We start from the raw sequence: 18,659 nt of genomic DNA on the forward strand, positions 1-18,659 counted from the left end.
TTCCTCATTCTCCTGGAAGCACCTCAAGGCCTTATCCTTCCTGGGTGCCATTGAGAGGCAGAGTTGGGCAAGCCTGGGTAAGTCATCCCCTGACCAAAAGTGTTGCAGTTTCCTCACCCTGTGGCATTACTGCAGCTGACTTATATCTAGACCTCAGAGTTCATGAAGTAGCTTTCACAGAATGTCTCATTTTCTCCCTTTTTCCTTGAAGTCGAGATATCGATATTATCTCTTTTTTTCAGATGAGCTCAGAGAGGTTGGGATACTCGCCAAAGGTCACACTGCATATAACTTATGGAGATTGGATTCCCTTTTTCCAGGCTTCTTGGGGACTCCTCTGTGAGCCCTGGAGTAAGCAATATCCTGGCCATGCTGACATCCATGAGGGCAGCTCCTGGGCAGACCTGGAGGGTGGACATTGGGGTCTCCTCCTGGGTAGAGAGATTTCCAGATTCAGTCCTGCCAGCATGCCAGAGTCATGCCGACTGTGCATGTGGGGCCCAGAAGTGGCCTCAGACAGGCAGACCATGTGGCTTATGAGCATCCCTCAGTGAGAAGCAAACAAAATAGCCAAACAAAGAATATAAACCATCTCTCTGCACCTTGGTTTTCTCATGTGTGACCTAGTGTCAGAGGCAGTATACATCTTCCAAGGTTGTCTAAGGATTGAATGGTGCCTTATAAGACACTCAGTCCAGTGCCCAGCAGAAAGGAAGCATGTGGTATGCACTGGCTGACATGATTCCGGCCAGGTTTCTGGGAGACCTGTTGTCAGATCCTCACCTGTTCTATTTTGCAGGGCTTCAATTTCTTTTCTGGGTAGGGGTTGGAGTAGCAGACTGGAGATCTCTAAGGAATCAGCAGTTTGAAAACCTCTGAGGCCAAAATCTCAGGAGCTTCTGGGAGATGTAAGACTTTATCTAGGGCTGGGCGCGGTGGCTCACGCCTGTAATCCCAGCACTTTGGGAGGCCGAGATGGGTGGATAATGAGGTCAGGAGATTGAGACCATCCTGGCTAAAACAGTGAAACCCCGTCTCTACTAAAAATACAAAAAAATTGCCGGACGTGGTGGCAGGATCCTGTAGTCCCAGCTACTCGGGAGGCTGAGACAGGAGAATGGCGTGAACTTGGCCGGGCGCGGTGGCTCACGCCTGTAATCCCAACACTTTGGGAAGCCGAATCAGGCAGATCACGAGGTCAGGAGATCGAGACCATCCTGGCTAACACGGTGAAACCCTGTCTCCACTAAAAATACAAAAAAAAAAACGTAGCCGGGCATGGTGGCAGACACCTGTAGTCCCAGCTACTTGGGAGGCTAAGGCAGGAGAATGGCGTGAACCTGGGAGGCGGAGCTTGCAGTGAGCCGAGATCGCGCCACTGCCCTCCAGCCTGGGCGACAGAACTAGACTCCATCTTAAAAAAAAAGACTTTATCTAAAAAATGAGAGGGTTTTGAGTCCTTGGGAGAATCTCCACTGGTCCTGAGTCATTTCCCAGTGTGAATAACATGGGTGCTCTGGTGGCTTGCTTATATAGTTGGGGTCCCACTGCCCTCTACTCTCACTTCCAATTCAGAGCTGAGGTCCCTAGAAATGCAGCCACTTCTCTTGGCAGGAGGGTTTTTGACAAGCTATTTTTTGTTTTTGGTTTTTGGGACGGGGTCTTGCTCTGTCACCCAAGCTGGAACCCAGTGGCACAATCATACTAGCTCACTGCAGCCTCAACCTGCAGGGCTCAAGTGGTCCTCCTGTCTCAGCCTCCCAAGTCGCTGGGACCACAGCTAATTTTATATATTTTGTAGAGACGGAGCCTCGCTGTGTTGCTCATGCTGGTCTTGAACTCCTGTTCTCAAGAGATCCTCCCACACAGGCCATTGTTAACCTGCGCTTTGCCAGCTTGGAACCTCTGAGGACTCTGACTGCATATGGTCTGGAGATAGGCAGCTGCCACCCTCCCTGTTTCCGCTTCTCTGTCAGCTTAGAGATGACATTGGAGCATCGGACTAGGAACGAATCCAGCCCCACCACTTTTGCTAGCTTTATGACTACTGGCAAATTGTCGAACCTCTGAGGCTTTTCTCCTTTGTAAAATGGGATAAGCCTGCTTCCCAAAGTTGGTATGAGGATCAGACGAAGTAATGGATGGAAAAGGGGTGAGGCGTGGTGGCTCACGCCTGTAATCCCAGCACTTTGGGAGGCCAAGGCGGGCAGATCACTTGAGGTCAGGAATTCAAGACCAGCCTGGCCAACGTGGTGAAACCCCATCTCTACCAAAAATACAAAAATATGTATTAGCTGGGCGTGGTGGTATGTGCCTGTAGTCCCAGCTACTCAGGAGGCTGAGGCAGGAGAATTGCTTGAACTCGGGAAGCAGAGGTTGAAGTGAGCCAAGATTGTGCTACTGCACTCTAGCCTGGGCGACAGAGTGAGAGCCTGTTTCCAAAAAAGGATCTGGCATGCACAATAGGTTTCCATAAATATGTGTCGAATCAAGAGAAGAATCAGGCCTTCTAAAGGGCCGCAGGGGATAGATCTTTTGAATTTAGTTCCCCTTAGCAGGCTTTCTTTGAGGGTGGAAGAGCTGTGCACCTACCTAAGCATCTGATTTCACTTCTGGCCAGGCCGCCAGTGAAGAGAAGGTCATGGTCTAATTAAAACTACTTAGCCCGGGCCGGGCTCAGTGGCTCACGCCTGTAATCCCAGTATTTTGGGAGGCCAAGGTGGGCAGATCACGAGGTCAGGAGATCGAGACCATCCTGGCTAACCCGGTGAAACCCCGTCTCTACTAAAAATATACAAAAATTAGCCCAGCGTAGTGGCAGGTGCTTGTATTCCCAGCTACTCGGAGGCTGAGGCAGGAGAATGGCGTGAACCTGAGAGGCAGAGCTTGCAGTGAGCCGAGATCGCGCCACTGCATTCCAGCCTGGGCGACAAAGTGAGACTCCATCTCAAAAAAAAAAAAAAAAAAAAAACAAAACTGCCCAGCCGGACACGATAGCTCATGCCTGTAATCCCAGCACTTTGGGAGGCTGAGGCGGGCAGATCACTTGAGGTCAGGGGTTCAAGACCAGCCTGGCCAACATGGTGAAACGCTGTCTCTACTAAAAATATAATACGGGTGTGGTGGTGGGCACCTGTAATCTCAGCTACTCTTGAGGCTGAGGCAGGAGAATCGCTTGAACCGGGAGGCAGAGGTTGCGGTGAGCCAAGATCGCACTATTGCACTCTAGCCTGGGCTACAGAGGGAGACTCTGTCTCAAAACAACAACAACAACAAGAAACCAAAAAAACAATACCTGGCCCTAGCACTGGCTCCACCATGGGGTGCAGAGGCAGAGTAGCCCCAGGGGCTGGCCCTGATAACTGTTCCTTTCCCCCCACAGGTATAGCCTTCACAGACCTCCCGGTGAGTACTACTATTGGGTCTTCCCCTCCTGGGCTTCTGGGGGCTGACTGGGGTGGGCATGGTGGTACCTGCAAGTGCAGGGTGTGGAGTCTGGTTCTTTCCCCAACCAGGGATGTGTGCCATGCTGTCAGCTTGAGGGTACCAGGAGGGGCACTTGCTGGCCTTCCTCTCTCTCCAGCAGCAAGGTCTGGTCTTCCTACGACTTTTAGCAGGTGACAGTAATTTGTGGCATTTCCAGAGGCAGCTGTGGGCCTCGGGGGGTTAGGGTGGTGGAATGAAGATAGCTCCATGGCTCAGCTGGTCTAAGCCAGCTCTGTGTCACCTGGGGTGCAGAGTGTAGGGAATTATTCCTGAACTGTGAGGGAACCCAGTCCCTGTACATACCCATCAGAGATCCCTGAGGAAAGCCAGTGCCCTAGGGGAACTCATCTGCTACTACCTAGGGCACCCCCAAGCCAGAGAGGTGAGCTTTGTGGGGTCTTCTCTTCTTATAAAAGGATGGGGTTTTCTGCTTGCTTAGTTCAGGGTGTATCCTCACCTCCAGCCATCCCACACCTGTACCCCAGTACCTCTTTATTATGAGTCATCACAGGCCTAATCACATGCAGTGCCTCCACCCAGGATGCTGGGAGCCTGGCCTGGCTCTGTGTGTTCTGGCTGGGTTCTGGGAGGAAGGAAGGTTTACTGACTCTGGTGGCTGCTTTGGGATCCCAGACACCCCAGTGATGCCCCAGGAATCTTATGGGCCTCTGAAACCCAGACCATAGCACCCAGGGTCCTGTTAGAACCTCCAGTCTATGGCTCAGAATCCTTCCCTCCTACCTGGAAGCCCCAGAGAGGGGCTGTGGTCCTAGGCAAAGAGCAGATTCAGGTGGAGAATGCTGACCCTGGCTAGGGAAGAGTCTAGTTATGGGGACGTGACATGAAATGACCAGGCATGAGCATGGCCAGTATGCATCCACATGCAAGAAGGTATGGGGGATGACATTGTGGGCAGTGACGGTCAGGGAAGGCTTGCTGGAGGAGGTGGGCCTTGCCTGTGGTGTGGAGGATGGTAGGGGAAAAAAAGGAAGCGAGAGGTCCTCTGTGTGCAGAGCCCATGGTGGGCTGAAGCCAGCATACAGGAAAAGGTCCCACACCTTGTGCAGATACAAAAATGCATGGTTAGCCGGGTGCGCTGGCTCATGCCTGTGATCCCAGCACTTTAGGAGGCCAAGGTGGGCAGATCACCTGAGGTCGGGAGTTCAAGACCAGCCTGACCAACATGGAGAAACCCTGTCTCTACTAAAAATACAAAATTAGCCGGGCATGGTGGCGCATGCCTGTAATCTCAGCTGCTCAGGAGACTGAGGCAGGAGAATCACTTGAACCCAGGAGGTGGAGGTTGCGGTGAGCTGAAATCGCGCCATTGCACTCCAGCCTGGGCAACAAGAGCGAAACTCCGTCTCAAAGAAAAAAAGTGCATGGTACTCAGGAAGGAACATGGCCTGAGCACGGGATGAAGAGTGGACTGAGGGCCCTAAGAAGACCATCTGCAGTGACAGTGGGGAGGAGGCTAGCGAGGCTCTGGATAGTAGCAGCGGGGAGCCCCAGGAACCATCAAGTGAGGGAGGGACTGGACAAAAGCCAGTCATGGCAGAGGCTAGGTGGAAAGCAGGGAGCCCTACACCCTACTAGCCAGAAGATCCTCCTCTTAGCAAGCGTCTAACAGGAAGGGTAGCTTCTCTTCACCCTTTGCCAGCACCAGGGGTCTAGACCACTGGTTCCCTTTTGCCATGCTCCCCTCCTCCCTCCTTTCCTGTGTCATCCCATCTCTGCCTACCCCATTGTGTATCTTTTTTTTTTTTTTTTGAGGCAGGGACTCACTCTTGACACCAAGACTGGGTTGCAGTGGCAGAATCGCAGCTCACTGCAGCCTCAATTTCCTGGACTCAAGCCATTTTCCACCTTAGCCTCCCGTGTAGCTGGGATCACAGGTGCACACCACCACACCTGGCTAATTTTTATTTTTTTATTTTTTGTAGAGACAGGGTCTCACTTCGTTGCCCAAGCTGGTCTCGAAAACCTGGGCTCAAGCGATCCTCCTAAATTGGCCTCCCAAAGTGCTGGGATTACAGGCATGAGCCACCGTGCCCAGCCTCATGTGTCTATTTTTTTGTGGCAGAGAGATCCTTGGCCCTGGAACTTTCCAAGAGGAGCCATGATCCACCATTGCAGCAGACCTTCACGGGCATGTCTGCAGGGTCGTGGAGCCCAGCCCATCTCTGTATACCTTGACTGAGTTCCAGAAAGGGTTCTTGGGCCTTGAGGACACAAAGGCCTCTGATGCAGGGCAGGACACTCTCCATGATGTGCCTTGCTTGCTTTTCTTTTGCTTTCTCCCCTCAAGCTTTGGGGCATAATGTCTCTGCTAGGGAGGTGGACAGAGGTGGCTCTGCCCTGCCTCCTCCAGCCTTGCTGCAACTCTCCCAGCCCGAGTATGGGGTGGCAGCAGCCATGGAGGTGAGGTGAGGCCTTACCACCCCACTGCCCTTAGGGCCTGACTGACATTTCATTCTCCTCCTCAGGCCAACCTCTACCCCACCGTAGGCCTGCAGACACCTGGGGAGATTGTGGACGCCAACTTTGGTCAGCAGCCCTTCCTGTTTGACATTGAGGACTACATGCGGGAGTGGCGTGCCAAGGTCCAGGGCACGGTCCACTGCTTCCCCATCAGTGCTCGGCTTGGCGAGTGGCAGGCAGTGCTGCAGAAGTGAGTGCCCTGCTCCCACCCTTACCCACCCCCACCCCACCCCAGCCCACTTCACTCTAGGCGCCTGTAGGGCTACAAGCTGTTCTTAAAAATTCCAGCGGGTGGATCCTTTCTGGGAAACATTCCCAGGGCGATTCAGCCTGCAGCTCTCCTGCTTCTCTCTCGTCAGATGGACAGTTCCCGCCAAGTTCTCCGGGCTACTCCTAATTAAACCTTTGCCTCTCAGCCAGATTGGAGGTTCCTGTATATAAGATCACCAGCAGGGCTATTTTCCTTCACCAGGTCATTTTGCAGAGGGTTTTGCAGAGGATGCCCTGTGGTCTCTTCCTGTGTGGACCCTTTTTCTACCATAGGGAGTATCCATGATGCCGTGACTCCGGCCTGAGTCGTGACTCACAGGGCCCAGCATCCAGCTGAGTCTCATTCGTCTGTAGCAGTGGTGGAAGGAAGGGAGTCCTCCCTAGGACCAGCTAAGCTAGCTCCTTGGCTGATTAATTCCCAGACTGTCCTGGAAGCCAGTGTCGCTGAACTCCCAAGGGAGGCCAGCTTTGGGTTTCTCTTGCACTTGCCATCTGCAAGCCTGAGTGAGGCAGTGACCAGTACCCACTCTGCCAGGAGGTGGGTGTTAGCTTAGCTCCCAAGGATGGGCAGATAGGCACGGGGAACAGCTAGGCTTCCACTACCTCTGGTCATTGCCCTGCGAAGGCACCAGGGTGCTAGGGTCCTTGGGGTGGGGTTGGGGTGCACACTGGTTTCTTTGTACAGCCTTTGTCCCTTGAGGCAGACCCCAAGGATGGGCTGAGGCAGGGGCTAGGTGGCCAGACCTTCCCCAGGAAAAACAGCATTGTTGCCTCTTGTTCCCAGTCCCCCAGAGCAGATGACAAGGACTTCCTTGGATGGCCAGGACAGTGCCACTCCCATAGCAGGCTTGGTGGGATGGGCAAGGAGAGGGGTGAAGATGCCAAGTCTGTGTAGAGGAGGAACTGATCCTCTCAGTTTTCAGGGCCTCGGCTCAGCACATGGATGTGTTTTTGTTTCGGGGTTTTTAAAAAAATATTGAGATGGAGTCGCACTATGTTGCCTAGGTTGGACTCCTGGGCTCAAGTGATCCTCCCACCTCAGCCTCCTGAGTAGCTGGCATCACAGGCATGTGCTACCATGTCCGGCATAGCACATAGGTGTTTCTGTTTCCATGTGTGTATCCATGTGCTTGTGTGTGTTCATATGTAGCATTTGCCAAGACCTGCATATAATTTGTGTACTATGGTTTTATATAACTTCATTTAATGAATATTGATAATGGCTCTGTTATCACAGAGACAAATTTGTCACACGCCTTTTGGCTGGCTTCCTCTAGTGGAAGGTCTGGTAATTTCCTCTCTTTTACTTGTGTAGGTAACCCTCTTGTAGGTAAAGAATTTTTCATATTTCCCCTTGTGTTTATAATAATAATATGGTGTAATAATAATAATTATACTTACTTTACTTTTTTCTGAGTCAGGATTTTACTGTATTGCCCAGGCAGAGTGCAGTGACACAGTCATGGCTCACTGCAGCATCGACCTCCTGGGCTCAAGCAATTCCCCTACCTCAGTCTCCTCAGTAGCTGGGACTGTAGGCATACACCACCATGCATGGCTAATTTTTTGTTTTTTTTGTGGGGAAGGGTTTCACCATGTTGCCCAGATTGGTCTCAAACTCCTGGGCTCAAGTGATTTGCCTGCCTCGGCCTCCCAAAGTGTTGGGATTACAGGCGAGAGCCACTACACCCAGCCAATAATTATTTTTACAGTAGAGATGAGATCTTGCAATGATGGCCAGGTTGGTCTTGAACTCCTGGCCTCAAGTGATCCTCTCGCCTTGTCCTCCCAAAGTGCTGGGATGACAGTCATGAGCCATCACGCCCAGCTGATAATTATTATTTATACTATAATATTATGTAATATATCATTTCATAATAAGAAGAAGTCTTATTTATGGACTTCTTCCTGCCAGGTACTTTATGTGTATTATCTCATTTACCCCTTAAAGCCTGAGAGAACACACACCCAAACTTCTGTGCCTTCCACCTGACAACCCTTCAGACATTTGTGTTTAGAGTTATAGTAATGACATCAGATACATGCACACACCAAGGTGTTCACTCCTGTACACATCAGATTTGAGAGTTCAGCCTCTGCTCTATATGTGTACACACATGTGCCACTGTTCAGCCAGCTTCTGCTGGGGTAAAATGGCTACTGGGAGTCAGACTCCTCCAGACCATTTCCCAGTGACTGTGTTCCCATTGGCCCTGCTGCTGCCTATATCTGCCTGGCAAAATCAGCCTGATCGCTTGGCTTCTTGGGCCCCTGATTTGTGGCATATCATGGTGTAACTCTGTGTTGTGAGTTAGCTTCCCATCACTCACTCACTAGAGCTGGAACTGCTGAGGGCAGGTTCACCTGGGGGACTGAAATGCTTCTGTCAGGTACATGGCACAGCCTGCAGAGGGGCTCCTGTGTCTGTAGAAGGTGTGCATGTGGCATGCATCTTGTCTGGGAAGCTGCCAGATTACCTGACTGGCTGCAGTTTCGGGACACTATCAGTGAGACCATTGGCCCCGTAGACTTGCTGCAGTTCCCAAAGAGGCAGCCACCTGTGAGGAGTGTGCCTGTGTGTGTACTTCTGTTATCGTACTTACTTACTTGTGGGCAGCATGTCTCAGAGAAACTGCAGCCACTCCTCTGAACTGTGGGCACACAGGTGAACAGCCCCTCCGCAGCCTGACTTCGTGACCACGGGGCACCATGGGGGAAGTTTTCATTTTGTTTCAGCCCCTTTATTCTCATTCTGTGGAGGTTACACCTCCAGGATGTGTTTAGGGAGACCTCTGGGGGAGGTAATCTGCCCTGAGTCCATCGGGTGGTCAGTGAGAAGTGCAGTTCTTGAGTGTCACCTGAAGCTCTTCCTTTCTTCTAGCATGGTCTCATCTTACCTCGTGCATCATGGGTATTGTGCCACAGCCACAGCTTTTGCTCGAATGACTGAAACCCCGATTCAGGAAGAACAGGCATCCATAAAGAACAGACAAAGTAAGGTTTATTCTGCTTTCCCCTTTTCCTCCCTCACCTGTCCCTAACTCTGCTCTCTGGCTCATGCCAACCCTGGTTCACCTGTCAGGAGTCCATTCAGCTCTGGTCCTCATGACCAGCCTGCAGCCCAAGGCCATGTTCCTGTCCCACCTTCAAGATGGCACTGCCCCGATGGACAGTTGGCAAGACGGAGACGTCTCAGGGCAGCCTCCCTAATGCATATTCTGAAGGCTGGGCGCAGGCCAGGCCCTGGCATGGCTGGTTCCATTCCTCCATTTCCTCCCTGCTTGTTTCCTTCCCCTCTGAATCCTGGATTCCTCTCAGCCTCCTGTTCATGGTCTTCCAGGAAGACTGTTTGCCTGTTACTAAACTCTCTGCCTTTCTCACCATTTACTCAGCCTTAGTAGTTCTGCTTATTCTTAGCCAGAGAGGGGACTGAAGTGGTCAGACAGGGCAAAGCCAGTGCTCAATGACTGCTATGGGGGCACTGCTCTCCGCTCCCCACCTCTGGTCCTGCCCTTTGCTGACCACCTAGAGTCCTCGCTTCACCAGAGCTCTCCCAGTGTTGATGCTGGCCTGGAAGCTGTGCATCTGGAGGCTCTTTCATGGAAGGAGTGGTGTTGGAAAAGTGGAAAAAGAGCCCAGCGAGGAGCTAGAAGGAGAAAAGGAGAGTGAGGGCGAGTGGGTGTGGATATGCGTGTCTGTGAGTGCCTGCCTGCCCCTTTCCGAGCCTGCTGTCTCTTCTGTATATGCATGTTTCTGTCTCCCAGAGAAGCTGTGTTCAGCCAGACAGACAGAAAGGGATCCCAGACTTGGGATCTATGAATGAGAGCCTCAGACCCTGAAGTTGCTCCCAGCGAGATGCACCAGGCCCCATGGCAAGAGCAAAAAGGCAGCAGCAAGATGCTGATGGCCTGAGAGGTGTCAACGTCAGAGGTGCCAGCATGAGGTGGATGGCCTCCTCTCCCAGCAGGGGGCATGCTGCAGCCCCTGAAGACCACCAGGCACAACCCCGATCAGAAACCAGTGTGATTTCCTTGCCATTACCCTGTGAGGCCTGGAAAGAGAGGAGTCTATCTGAAGAGGAGCCCCTCAGGCCACCAAGTTGCCTGGGTGCCCATCCCCAGATCATGCTGCCCCAGCTGGGGCCCTACCCTGCCCCCAGGTTCCTGGCACCATGTGCCTTGCAGGAACAGGCCTCCACATTTACCCTCCTGCCTTTGGACTGAGTTTCCCCTCCATCTTCCCCGTATTCTTGAGGACTCTGACACTTGGCAGAAACCAGGATCTGTTGGGCTGGGCAGTCAGGTTCTTTCTCCAGCCTCCTCTCCTGTGAGCATTTCAAGCTGGCGAGGCACTCTGAGCCAGCCCATCTGATCATGGCTGGCCCCTGCCCTGAGGCTGGCAGCATCCCAGGCGTGTGGCTGTAGGAGAGGTCTGTAGTCCTTGCTCACTGCTGTGTTCTTGCACCCTGCAGAGATCCAGAAGCTGGTGCTGGAGGGCCGTGTGGGCGAGGCCATCGAGACCACCCAGCGCTTCTACCCAGGGCTGCTGGAGCACAACCCCAACCTCCTCTTCATGCTCAAGTAAGTCTTGGGCATGACCCCAGCTCCCCCAGAGTCCAGCCCCTCTCAGCTGGTGGTGGGAACGTCAGCCTGGACCACAACCAGAGCATTATTGCTCCGCTCCCTCCGCAGGTGCCGGCAGTTTGTGGAGATGGTGAATGGGACGGACAGTGAGGTCCGCAGCTTGAGCTCCCGAAGCCCCAAGTCCCAGGACAGCTACCCTGGCTCCCCCAGCCTCAGCCCCCGACATGGCCCCAGTAGTTCCCACATGCACAACACAGGTCAGCCACTCTCCAGAGGGCTCTGGGAAGAACTGGTGTGGAGGAGAGAGGCCACCCCACATACCCTTTCCTGGGCTGGGCTCCGGGCTCGCTGCTGGATTTGGGAGAAGGGAAATGGGACCACTGTGGTTATTCTTGGGGCTCCACTTGAGGGCAAGCTGCCCCTCCTCTTCTGACTGTCCCCCTGGCTTCTAGGAGCAGACAGTCCCAGCTGTAGCAATGGCGTCGTGTCCACCAAGAGCAAACAGAACCACAGTAAATACCCTGCACCCAGCTCCTCATCCTCGTCCTCCTCCTCCTCGTCCTCCTCTTCCCCATCCTCCGTCAATTACTCCGAGTCCAACTCAACAGACTCCACCAAGTCCCAGCCCCACAGCAGTACCAGTAACCAGGAGACCAGGTGCCTGCCTTGCTCTGCTTCCTCCTCTGCCTTCTGCCCCATGCCAGCTGGGCCCATTGCAGTCTATCCTTTGAGTGCCCTGCCCTTCACCCCCAGCCTCCATCTCAGGTCTGTGCCTGGAGTCCTAGCTTTTGGCCCACTGGGCCAGATGTCAGCTCTGGCTTCTGGTCCTCCCCACGATTTAGCTGCACTTTCCTTGGCCTTGGCTTTCTCCAGAGGCTCCAGTGATACCAGGCTGAGGATGTGGTCTCCTCCAAAGAGGCCGGGCCTGTGAGAACCCTCAGGGTCCATCATGAGGGAGCTTTCCCTGGCTCTGGCTTTATAGACAGCCAGGTTGGGCAGGCAGGGGAAGCTAAGCCGCAGGCTAGAGCTCTAGGTGGCTCTCAGCATCCCCAGATACACCTCAAGGCTGACCTGGGTTTGGCTCCCAACCAGTGCCACAGAGATGCCCATGGGGGCCATGGGGCCCAGTCAGTAGGTTGGGGAATATGTAGAAGAGGTGTGTGAACTCAGAGGAGGGCCAGGGACGGGGAAATCACAGAGGCAGCACTGGGACAAGGGTGGGAATCAGGTGACAGGCCTCTGAGGATAGCTGGTGTCACAGTAGGGGTCAAGTGCTGAAGACTTGGAAGCCTGAGCTGTCCTTTCATGTTCCTGGGGGGTCCTCGGTTTACCCACAGCAACCCATGGCTATAGCCTGAAAGGAGGCCCAACCAGGCAGCTCCAACCACACCCCCTGGGCCAACTCCCACCTCAACCCTTCCCCACAGTGACAGTGAGATGGAGATGGAGGCAGAGCACTACCCCAACGGTGTGCTAGGAAGCATGTCCACGCGCATTGTTAACGGTGCCTACAAGCATGAGGACCTGCAGACGGATGAGTCCAGCATGGGTGAGAGCCACGGCCTGGTGTGCTATTCTTTGAGGGCAGTGTGCAGTCTGGGTGCCCTCTTCCCCTGGGAGGAGCTGGGCTAGGCAGGCTTTGGCATCTTGAGAAGCTCCAGCCAGACCTTGTCCACTGCCTCCTTAGCCAATTGTGAATGGGTCCTTGAGGTGGCTCCAAATGTACGAAGGCCCTGGCCTGTGCCAAGACCACCTGTGTTTGAGGCTAGAGTGTGTTCGAGAGCGTGGCCACCCTAATGAGCACCCTGCGTCTGTGCGGGCTGGGAAGAGGGACAGCTTCCAAGTCCTCCCTGAACCCTAGACTGTGTGCCAGGTGGACGAAGAGAAGAATGCCTCAACTGTAGCTGCCTTACCTGTTCCTCCCAGTCCTTCCTGCCCCACCCCAGTCCTGCCCTTCCCTCCTCACCTCTCCTAATGTATTCTTCACTGCGTTCTGGATGCAGATGACGGGCATCCTCGGCGGCAGCTCTGTGGGGGCAACCAGGCTGCCACAGAAAGGATCATTCTGTTTGGCCGTGAGTTGCAGGCATTGAGTGAGCAGTTGGGCCGGGAGTACGGCAAGAATTTGGCCCACACAGAGATGTTGCAGGTACAGGATGAGCCAGACCTCATGCAGAGCAGGCCCCATTTGGTGTTGGGGGCAGGGTGGCTCTGGGAGAGTCCAGGGGGCAGCAGGAAAGAGTGGGCTCCAGCCAGGTCTGCAGAGGGAAGTGGGGCATCTGGGCCCACTGGACATGCGTGTCCAGGCTCTGGGGAGAGTATAGCCCTGCTCGACCCTACACCCCACATTCCAGGCTGGGCATCATGCAGGGCCCTGTCTCTGGAGCCATGGGTAGCAGGGCGGGCTATGGTGTGTGCCACAGTCCTCTCAAGAATGCCCTGTTCTATAGGATGCCTTCAGCCTGCTGGCATACTCAGACCCCTGGAGCTGCCCAGTAGGCCAGCAGCTTGACCCCATCCAGAGGGAACCTGTGTGTGCTGCCCTCAACAGCGCCATTTTAGGTGAGTGAATCTATTTTTTATTATTATTAGAGACAGAATCTGCTCTGTAGCCCAAGCTGGAGTGCAGTGGCACAATCTTGGCTCACTGCAGTCTCCACCTCCGCCTCCCGGGTTTAAGCGATTTTCGTGCCTCAGCCTCCTGAGTCGCTGGGACTAAGGTGCATGCCACCATGCCTGGCTAGTTGTATTTTTTGTAGAGATGGGGTTTTGCCATGTTGGCCAGGTTTGTCTTGAACTCCTGGCCTCAGGGGATCTGCCTGCTTCAGCCCACCAAAGTGCTGGTATTACAGGTGTGAGCCACCATGCCTGGCCTAGGTGAGTGGATCTAACAAAAACAGAAGCTGGCCCATGGCTACCTGGGTGGTTCCCACCCCCAACTCCAACTGGCCCCAGTAAGAGCTGTTTGTCCACACTGGGGCAGCAGGCTCTGCATAGGCCCTGTCTGGTGACTCAGGACTCCTAGGCTCCCATGGTTGAACCTAAACCCTGACCTCCATCTGCCCAGCTGAGTTCATGATGGGTCCTAGGCCATGGCGGTGGGCCCAGGCCAGCCCAGTGCTCTACACTGGGCTAAGGACCTCAGGTTCCTGGCATGACCGCAGGGCCATGGCCTGGTGGCTGGGACATACTTACACAGAGGTACTGAACACTCTGTTCCAAGAGAATCTGTCTACTGCCCCCTCTTTCCACTCCCAAGGGAACTTTGACCTGGGCCCAAACCCTGGGCAGGGCAGTGACCAGGCCTTTTCTTTCCTCCACAGAGTCCCAGAACCTGCCAAAGCAGCCTCCTCTGATGCTCGCCCTGGGCCAGGCATCTGAGTGTCTCCGGCTCATGGCCCGAGCAGGCCTGGGTTCTTGCTCCTTTGCCAGAGTCGACGACTACTTGCACTAGCTGACCGTGCTGGCTGGCTCCGGCTGGCCCTCCGCTGGCCCCAGGGCTGGAGCTGCCCTGCCCTCCATAGGCACCTGGTGCAGGGACTGGGAAGCCATGGACAGAGTCCACTCCTCCTGCCTGGCCTTTTCCCCTCTCCCTTTCCTTCCTTCCTTCCTTTCTCTGCCCACCACCCCCTCAGTCTCTCTCTCTCCCCTTCACGTGCAGCGGCCTGTGACACAGTATTGACTGGTTACTCTCATGTAGCGCCTTCTATTTTGAAAGGGGGGGGTTTGTTTTGAGGAGGGGTTGGGGTTTTTAAATTTTTTTTCTCCTGACTGAGCCACCAGTATTTATCTCTGGAGAGTTTGTGCTGAGCTGGTTTCTGCTAATTTAGTGATGAAGCCTATCCAAGTTGGTGATAGCTTATTATTTTCATAAATAAAAAACAAATGAGATTTTATATATATATATATATAAATATATATATATTAAAAAAAAGACAGTATTTATCGTAGCATTAGTGGTCCAGCACCTCTTGGGTGAGGCTGTCCAGGCACCATGTTTTCTTTGAGTCCAACTCATTAAAAAAGAATCATCTCTGTCACCTCAGCCAAGTGATTTAGTTTTTGCTCCCCCTTTTTTGAGTCACAGGCCGAGCTGCAGCCTAGGAAACCCAAATAGGGTTTGGTGGGCCACTTAGTGGGCATGGTTATGTTGGTTTATAGCACCCCAGGAACTGTGGGTCCGTAGGCCCCTGAGAGCTGGACAGAGCAGAGAACTACAGGGCCAAGGGTCCAGAGAAGTGATAACTTGACCCAGGGCCACACAGCAGAGGTAGAGGGTCCTTGGCCAGCACACTATCTACCACTCTACCCCACCTCCCACTGCTTGCCTTGCTCCCCTTTCCTCCCTTTTCAATACCTTACCTTCCCTTGTTGTTAAGATGGCCAAATAATACATTTACTCTAAATTGATTGCCTGGAAACTACCTGCCTTCGTCCTGAGAGCTTCTGTGTGTCAGGCTGCCGGAAAGAAGACTCCATTCCCAGGACAGAGGCCCTTGAGTACAGGGGCTGCTTTCTTCCTGCCTGGATCTTCACCATCTCTGCACAGCTCTGAGAGAATGGATGCTTTCTGTTGAGAAACCAGTACCTTGTGGAGGCAGGTTCTTGGGCTGCTACTCCAGGGAGTGTTTGGAATCCTTGATCCCCTAGGCCAGACTTCACTGCCACTGTACCAGACAGCTCCCTGCAGCTGGACCCTAGCCAGTCTTAGGAAAGACTGTTGGGAGTATTTGCTGGCCAGAGGATGGGACTCCATCAGCTTTACAGATGTCCCACCAGCTGTTTCAGATAGATCCTCACAGCTGGCGGAGTAAAAATGGTCCCGCTACCATTGGGGAATCAGAAAAGGAAAGGCTGAGATGGTTGCCAGGACTTGGGGTGGCCCATCTGTGGAGAGGACTGGCTGCCCTGGAGGAGGAAAGGGAGGAAGCCTACACAGAGGAGCACCAGGACGGGCTGGAATTATCATACGTGCTTCACAGTGTGAGGGGAGTGCAGAAGCCGCCCATGCAAAGAGTAGGGTCAGCCATGGCAAGGCCAGAAGTTGAACTTTCAGTCCCTGCCTGAATCTGGGCTGTGCAAGCTCCTGCTCCATACTGGTGGACATGGGAATGGTTGGTGTGGCCTGAGATACTCATTGCTCACCAGGCCTCACTGGGCCCACAGCTGGGCAACAAGAAAAATGATTGAATTGGACCAACTGCTGGTGATGGGGCCAGGGCCCTGGGCCCTGTGCTCTCAGAATTCTGCCTTGGGAAATGATCCTATAGCTGCTGCTTTTTCTTGGTCCTTGGGGCTGGCAGGCCCATAGACCATGGCCTGTTAGGAGGTGTCCTGTCCGTAAAGGAAATTCATCTCTTGTGACAGCCTGGGGCTACCTAGCTCCCAAACCCAGAGGTTGGAAATATCAGGCTGTTAAAATGATCACAGCCTAGCAGGATTGGGAATTGAAACCACAGGCCTTTGCAGTTGGAATGGGGTTCAGTGAACATCTCCCCCATTCCTCTCCTGCTACAGATAAGGAAACAGACCCAGGAGATTAAGTGACTTGGCTAAAGTCACACAGCAAATTAGTAGCCGAGCCGAGACTATCCCTTATCCCTGTGGGTTGGGCAACACTGTTTATTTAGTCCTGAAACTGAATGGCAGATAAGCCCCATGAGGGGTTAGGCTGATGTGCCCTCCAGCAGTATGTGAGAAGCTGCTACCTTCAGGGTTGTGTCAGGGATGAGGATGGGTGCCTGAGCTTAGGTTGTGGAGTGGCTGAGAGGGCCCAGGAGGGCTCGGGACAGCTGTGTGCTGCATGGGGTTGGGTGTCTGCCTGGCTTGCACTCAGTACCCATGGCCACCTCCCCATTTTCTGTGCCTTATCTCACTGTTTCAGCTGAGTCCAAGTTGTTTACTCTGTTCCTCTCCAGAGGGGCTCTCTGTCCCAGTTGGGCAGCTCACCTTTGGGACATAAGCCTTTGCCCCACAAGCCGTGGAGAGGGCCAAAACCAAGCTGCTTGAGCCCACTCTCTTGCTAAGAGTCCAGGCCTGCCTGCCAGCCGGAGGTGCCCCTTATGCACATCCAGTCCTACCAGCCTGCTTCCAGGAGCCTAGAGTGGGAAAGGCACCTGGGGGAGCCCTGGTGAAGGGCTAGACCTGACTCGTGGCGGCAGGAGGAAGACCTGGCTTTCTTGGTTTGTCCAGCTCTGGGGAGCAGCCTTCCCTACTCACTTTCCCCTTGCGGCACCAAATGGTCACTCCTTCCAGAGCAAAAACTGGCACTCATAGCAAGCCAGAACCCCCATTCCCATCCACATGGGTCTGTGGCTGGGTGCAGGCCATGAAAACGGACACCACGAGACAGAAGTGGGGACTGCCTGGCCACCCAGCGCCTTCCCACTCCTTAAGCAAGCACAAAGAAGATAAGGCAGAGAACTGTCAGAGCTGAAAGTTCCTTTGGTTGCTCACAACTCAGGTATGCACCCGTGTGGCAGCCAGGCAGTGGAGCCCTACTAGACTGCCAGTCTCATGCACCCAGACCTGTGGCCAGACTGTGGCCTCTGGCTGCCTCAGGCACTTGCCTCTTTGCATCGGGTTTTCCTCCATTAGTAACTACAGCTGAAACAGACATCCTCCACATTGTGCACACTGGTTTTGCCTTTGTCCTCGAGAGTTGATACTTGGCATTAGCATGAAACTTGTGGGTGTGGGAGGATGGAGAGAGAACTCTAACACAAAACATCTTATTAAAATTGTACTTGAGAGATTAAAAAAAAAAAAAAACTCCTGTTGTATTTTGACAGAATTATTTTTATTAAAATACACATCCATGAGCAGTCATGTGTGTCTGGTCTCTGTTTTGAGTCTTATTGAGGTTGGCACCCCTTCTGTGACACATCCTGTCCTAAAGGATTTGGGCCCTTCCCAGCCTCTCAAGTGCCCAGGCCCTTAGGTGCCTTCCTCAAGGACCCTTGAAACTGTATTTGTAAGACCCCAAAGAGGACAGGTACTTAAACCTCAGTTCTCTCTTGAAACGGCTTTCACCTTAGACAAGGAAAAAGTAGCAAATTCACCTAAAGAGCCTGGGAGCAGTGACTCACGCCAATAATCTTAGCACGTTGGGAGGCTGAGGCAGGTGGATCCCTTGAGCTCAGGAGTTCGAGAACAGCCTGGGCAACATGGCGAAACCCTGTCTCTACAAAAAATACAAAAATTGGCCAGGTGCAGTGGCTCACGCCTGTAATCCAAGCACTTTGGGAGGCCGAGGTGGGTGGATCACGAGGTCAGGAGATCGAGACCATCCTGGCTAACATGGTGAAACCCCATCTCTACTAAAAATACAAAAAATTAGCTGGGTGTGGTGGCAGGTGCCTGTAGTCCCAGTTACTCGGGAGGCTGAGGCAGGAGAATGGTGTGAACCCGGGACGCGGAGCTTGCAGTGAGCCGAAGTCATACCACTGCACTCCAGCCTGGGTCAAGGCTGCAGTCAGCTGAGATCGTACCACTGCACTCCAGCCTGGGTGACAGAGTGAGACCCTGTCTCAAAAAAAAATTCAACTAAATAAAGGTGGGCCACAGGAACTTCTCCCAACAAAAATAAGATATTAAGAATACATTCCAGAGCCAGGTGCAGTGGCTCACACCTGTAATCTCAGCACTTTGGGAGGTCGAGGTGAGCGGATCACCTGAGGTCAGGAGTTTGAGACCAGCCTGGCCAACATGGTGAAACCCCGTCTCTACTAAAAGTACACAAATTAGCTGGACGAGGTGGCGGGCTCCTGTAATCCCAGCTACTAGGGAGGCTGAGGCAGGAGAATTGCTTGAACCTGAGAGGCAAAGGTTTCAGTGAGC

General features: G+C 53.4%; 1 protein-coding gene across 4 annotated transcripts in view; it reads left to right on the plus strand.

The window, feature by feature from the left end:
• RANBP10 (RAN binding protein 10) overlaps positions 1–17,644 on the plus strand; it is an 87,652-nt gene extending 70,008 nt beyond the window's left edge. For all 4 annotated transcript variants that reach the window (XM_021932366.2, XM_009196714.4, XM_009196717.4 and 1 more), the window contains 10 exons: positions 3,383–3,405; positions 5,973–6,157; positions 9,119–9,231; positions 10,709–10,817; positions 10,929–11,077; positions 11,273–11,477; positions 12,248–12,369; positions 12,824–12,969; positions 13,271–13,382; positions 14,144–17,644. In XM_021932366.2, coding sequence (XP_021788058.1) covers positions 3,383–3,405; positions 5,973–6,157; positions 9,119–9,231; positions 10,709–10,817; positions 10,929–11,077; positions 11,273–11,477; positions 12,248–12,369; positions 12,824–12,969; positions 13,271–13,382; positions 14,144–14,274 — 1,295 coding nt within the window. In that variant the 3' untranslated portion in view covers positions 14,275–17,644. The remainder of the gene's footprint in view (positions 1–3,382; positions 3,406–5,972; positions 6,158–9,118; positions 9,232–10,708; positions 10,818–10,928; positions 11,078–11,272; positions 11,478–12,247; positions 12,370–12,823; positions 12,970–13,270; positions 13,383–14,143) is intronic.
• Positions 17,645–18,659: the final 1,015 nt, after the last annotated feature.

Source organism: Papio anubis, chromosome 18, assembly GCF_008728515.1.
Source record: "Papio anubis isolate 15944 chromosome 18, Panubis1.0, whole genome shotgun sequence".
Taxonomy (NCBI): Eukaryota; Metazoa; Chordata; class Mammalia; order Primates; family Cercopithecidae; genus Papio; species Papio anubis.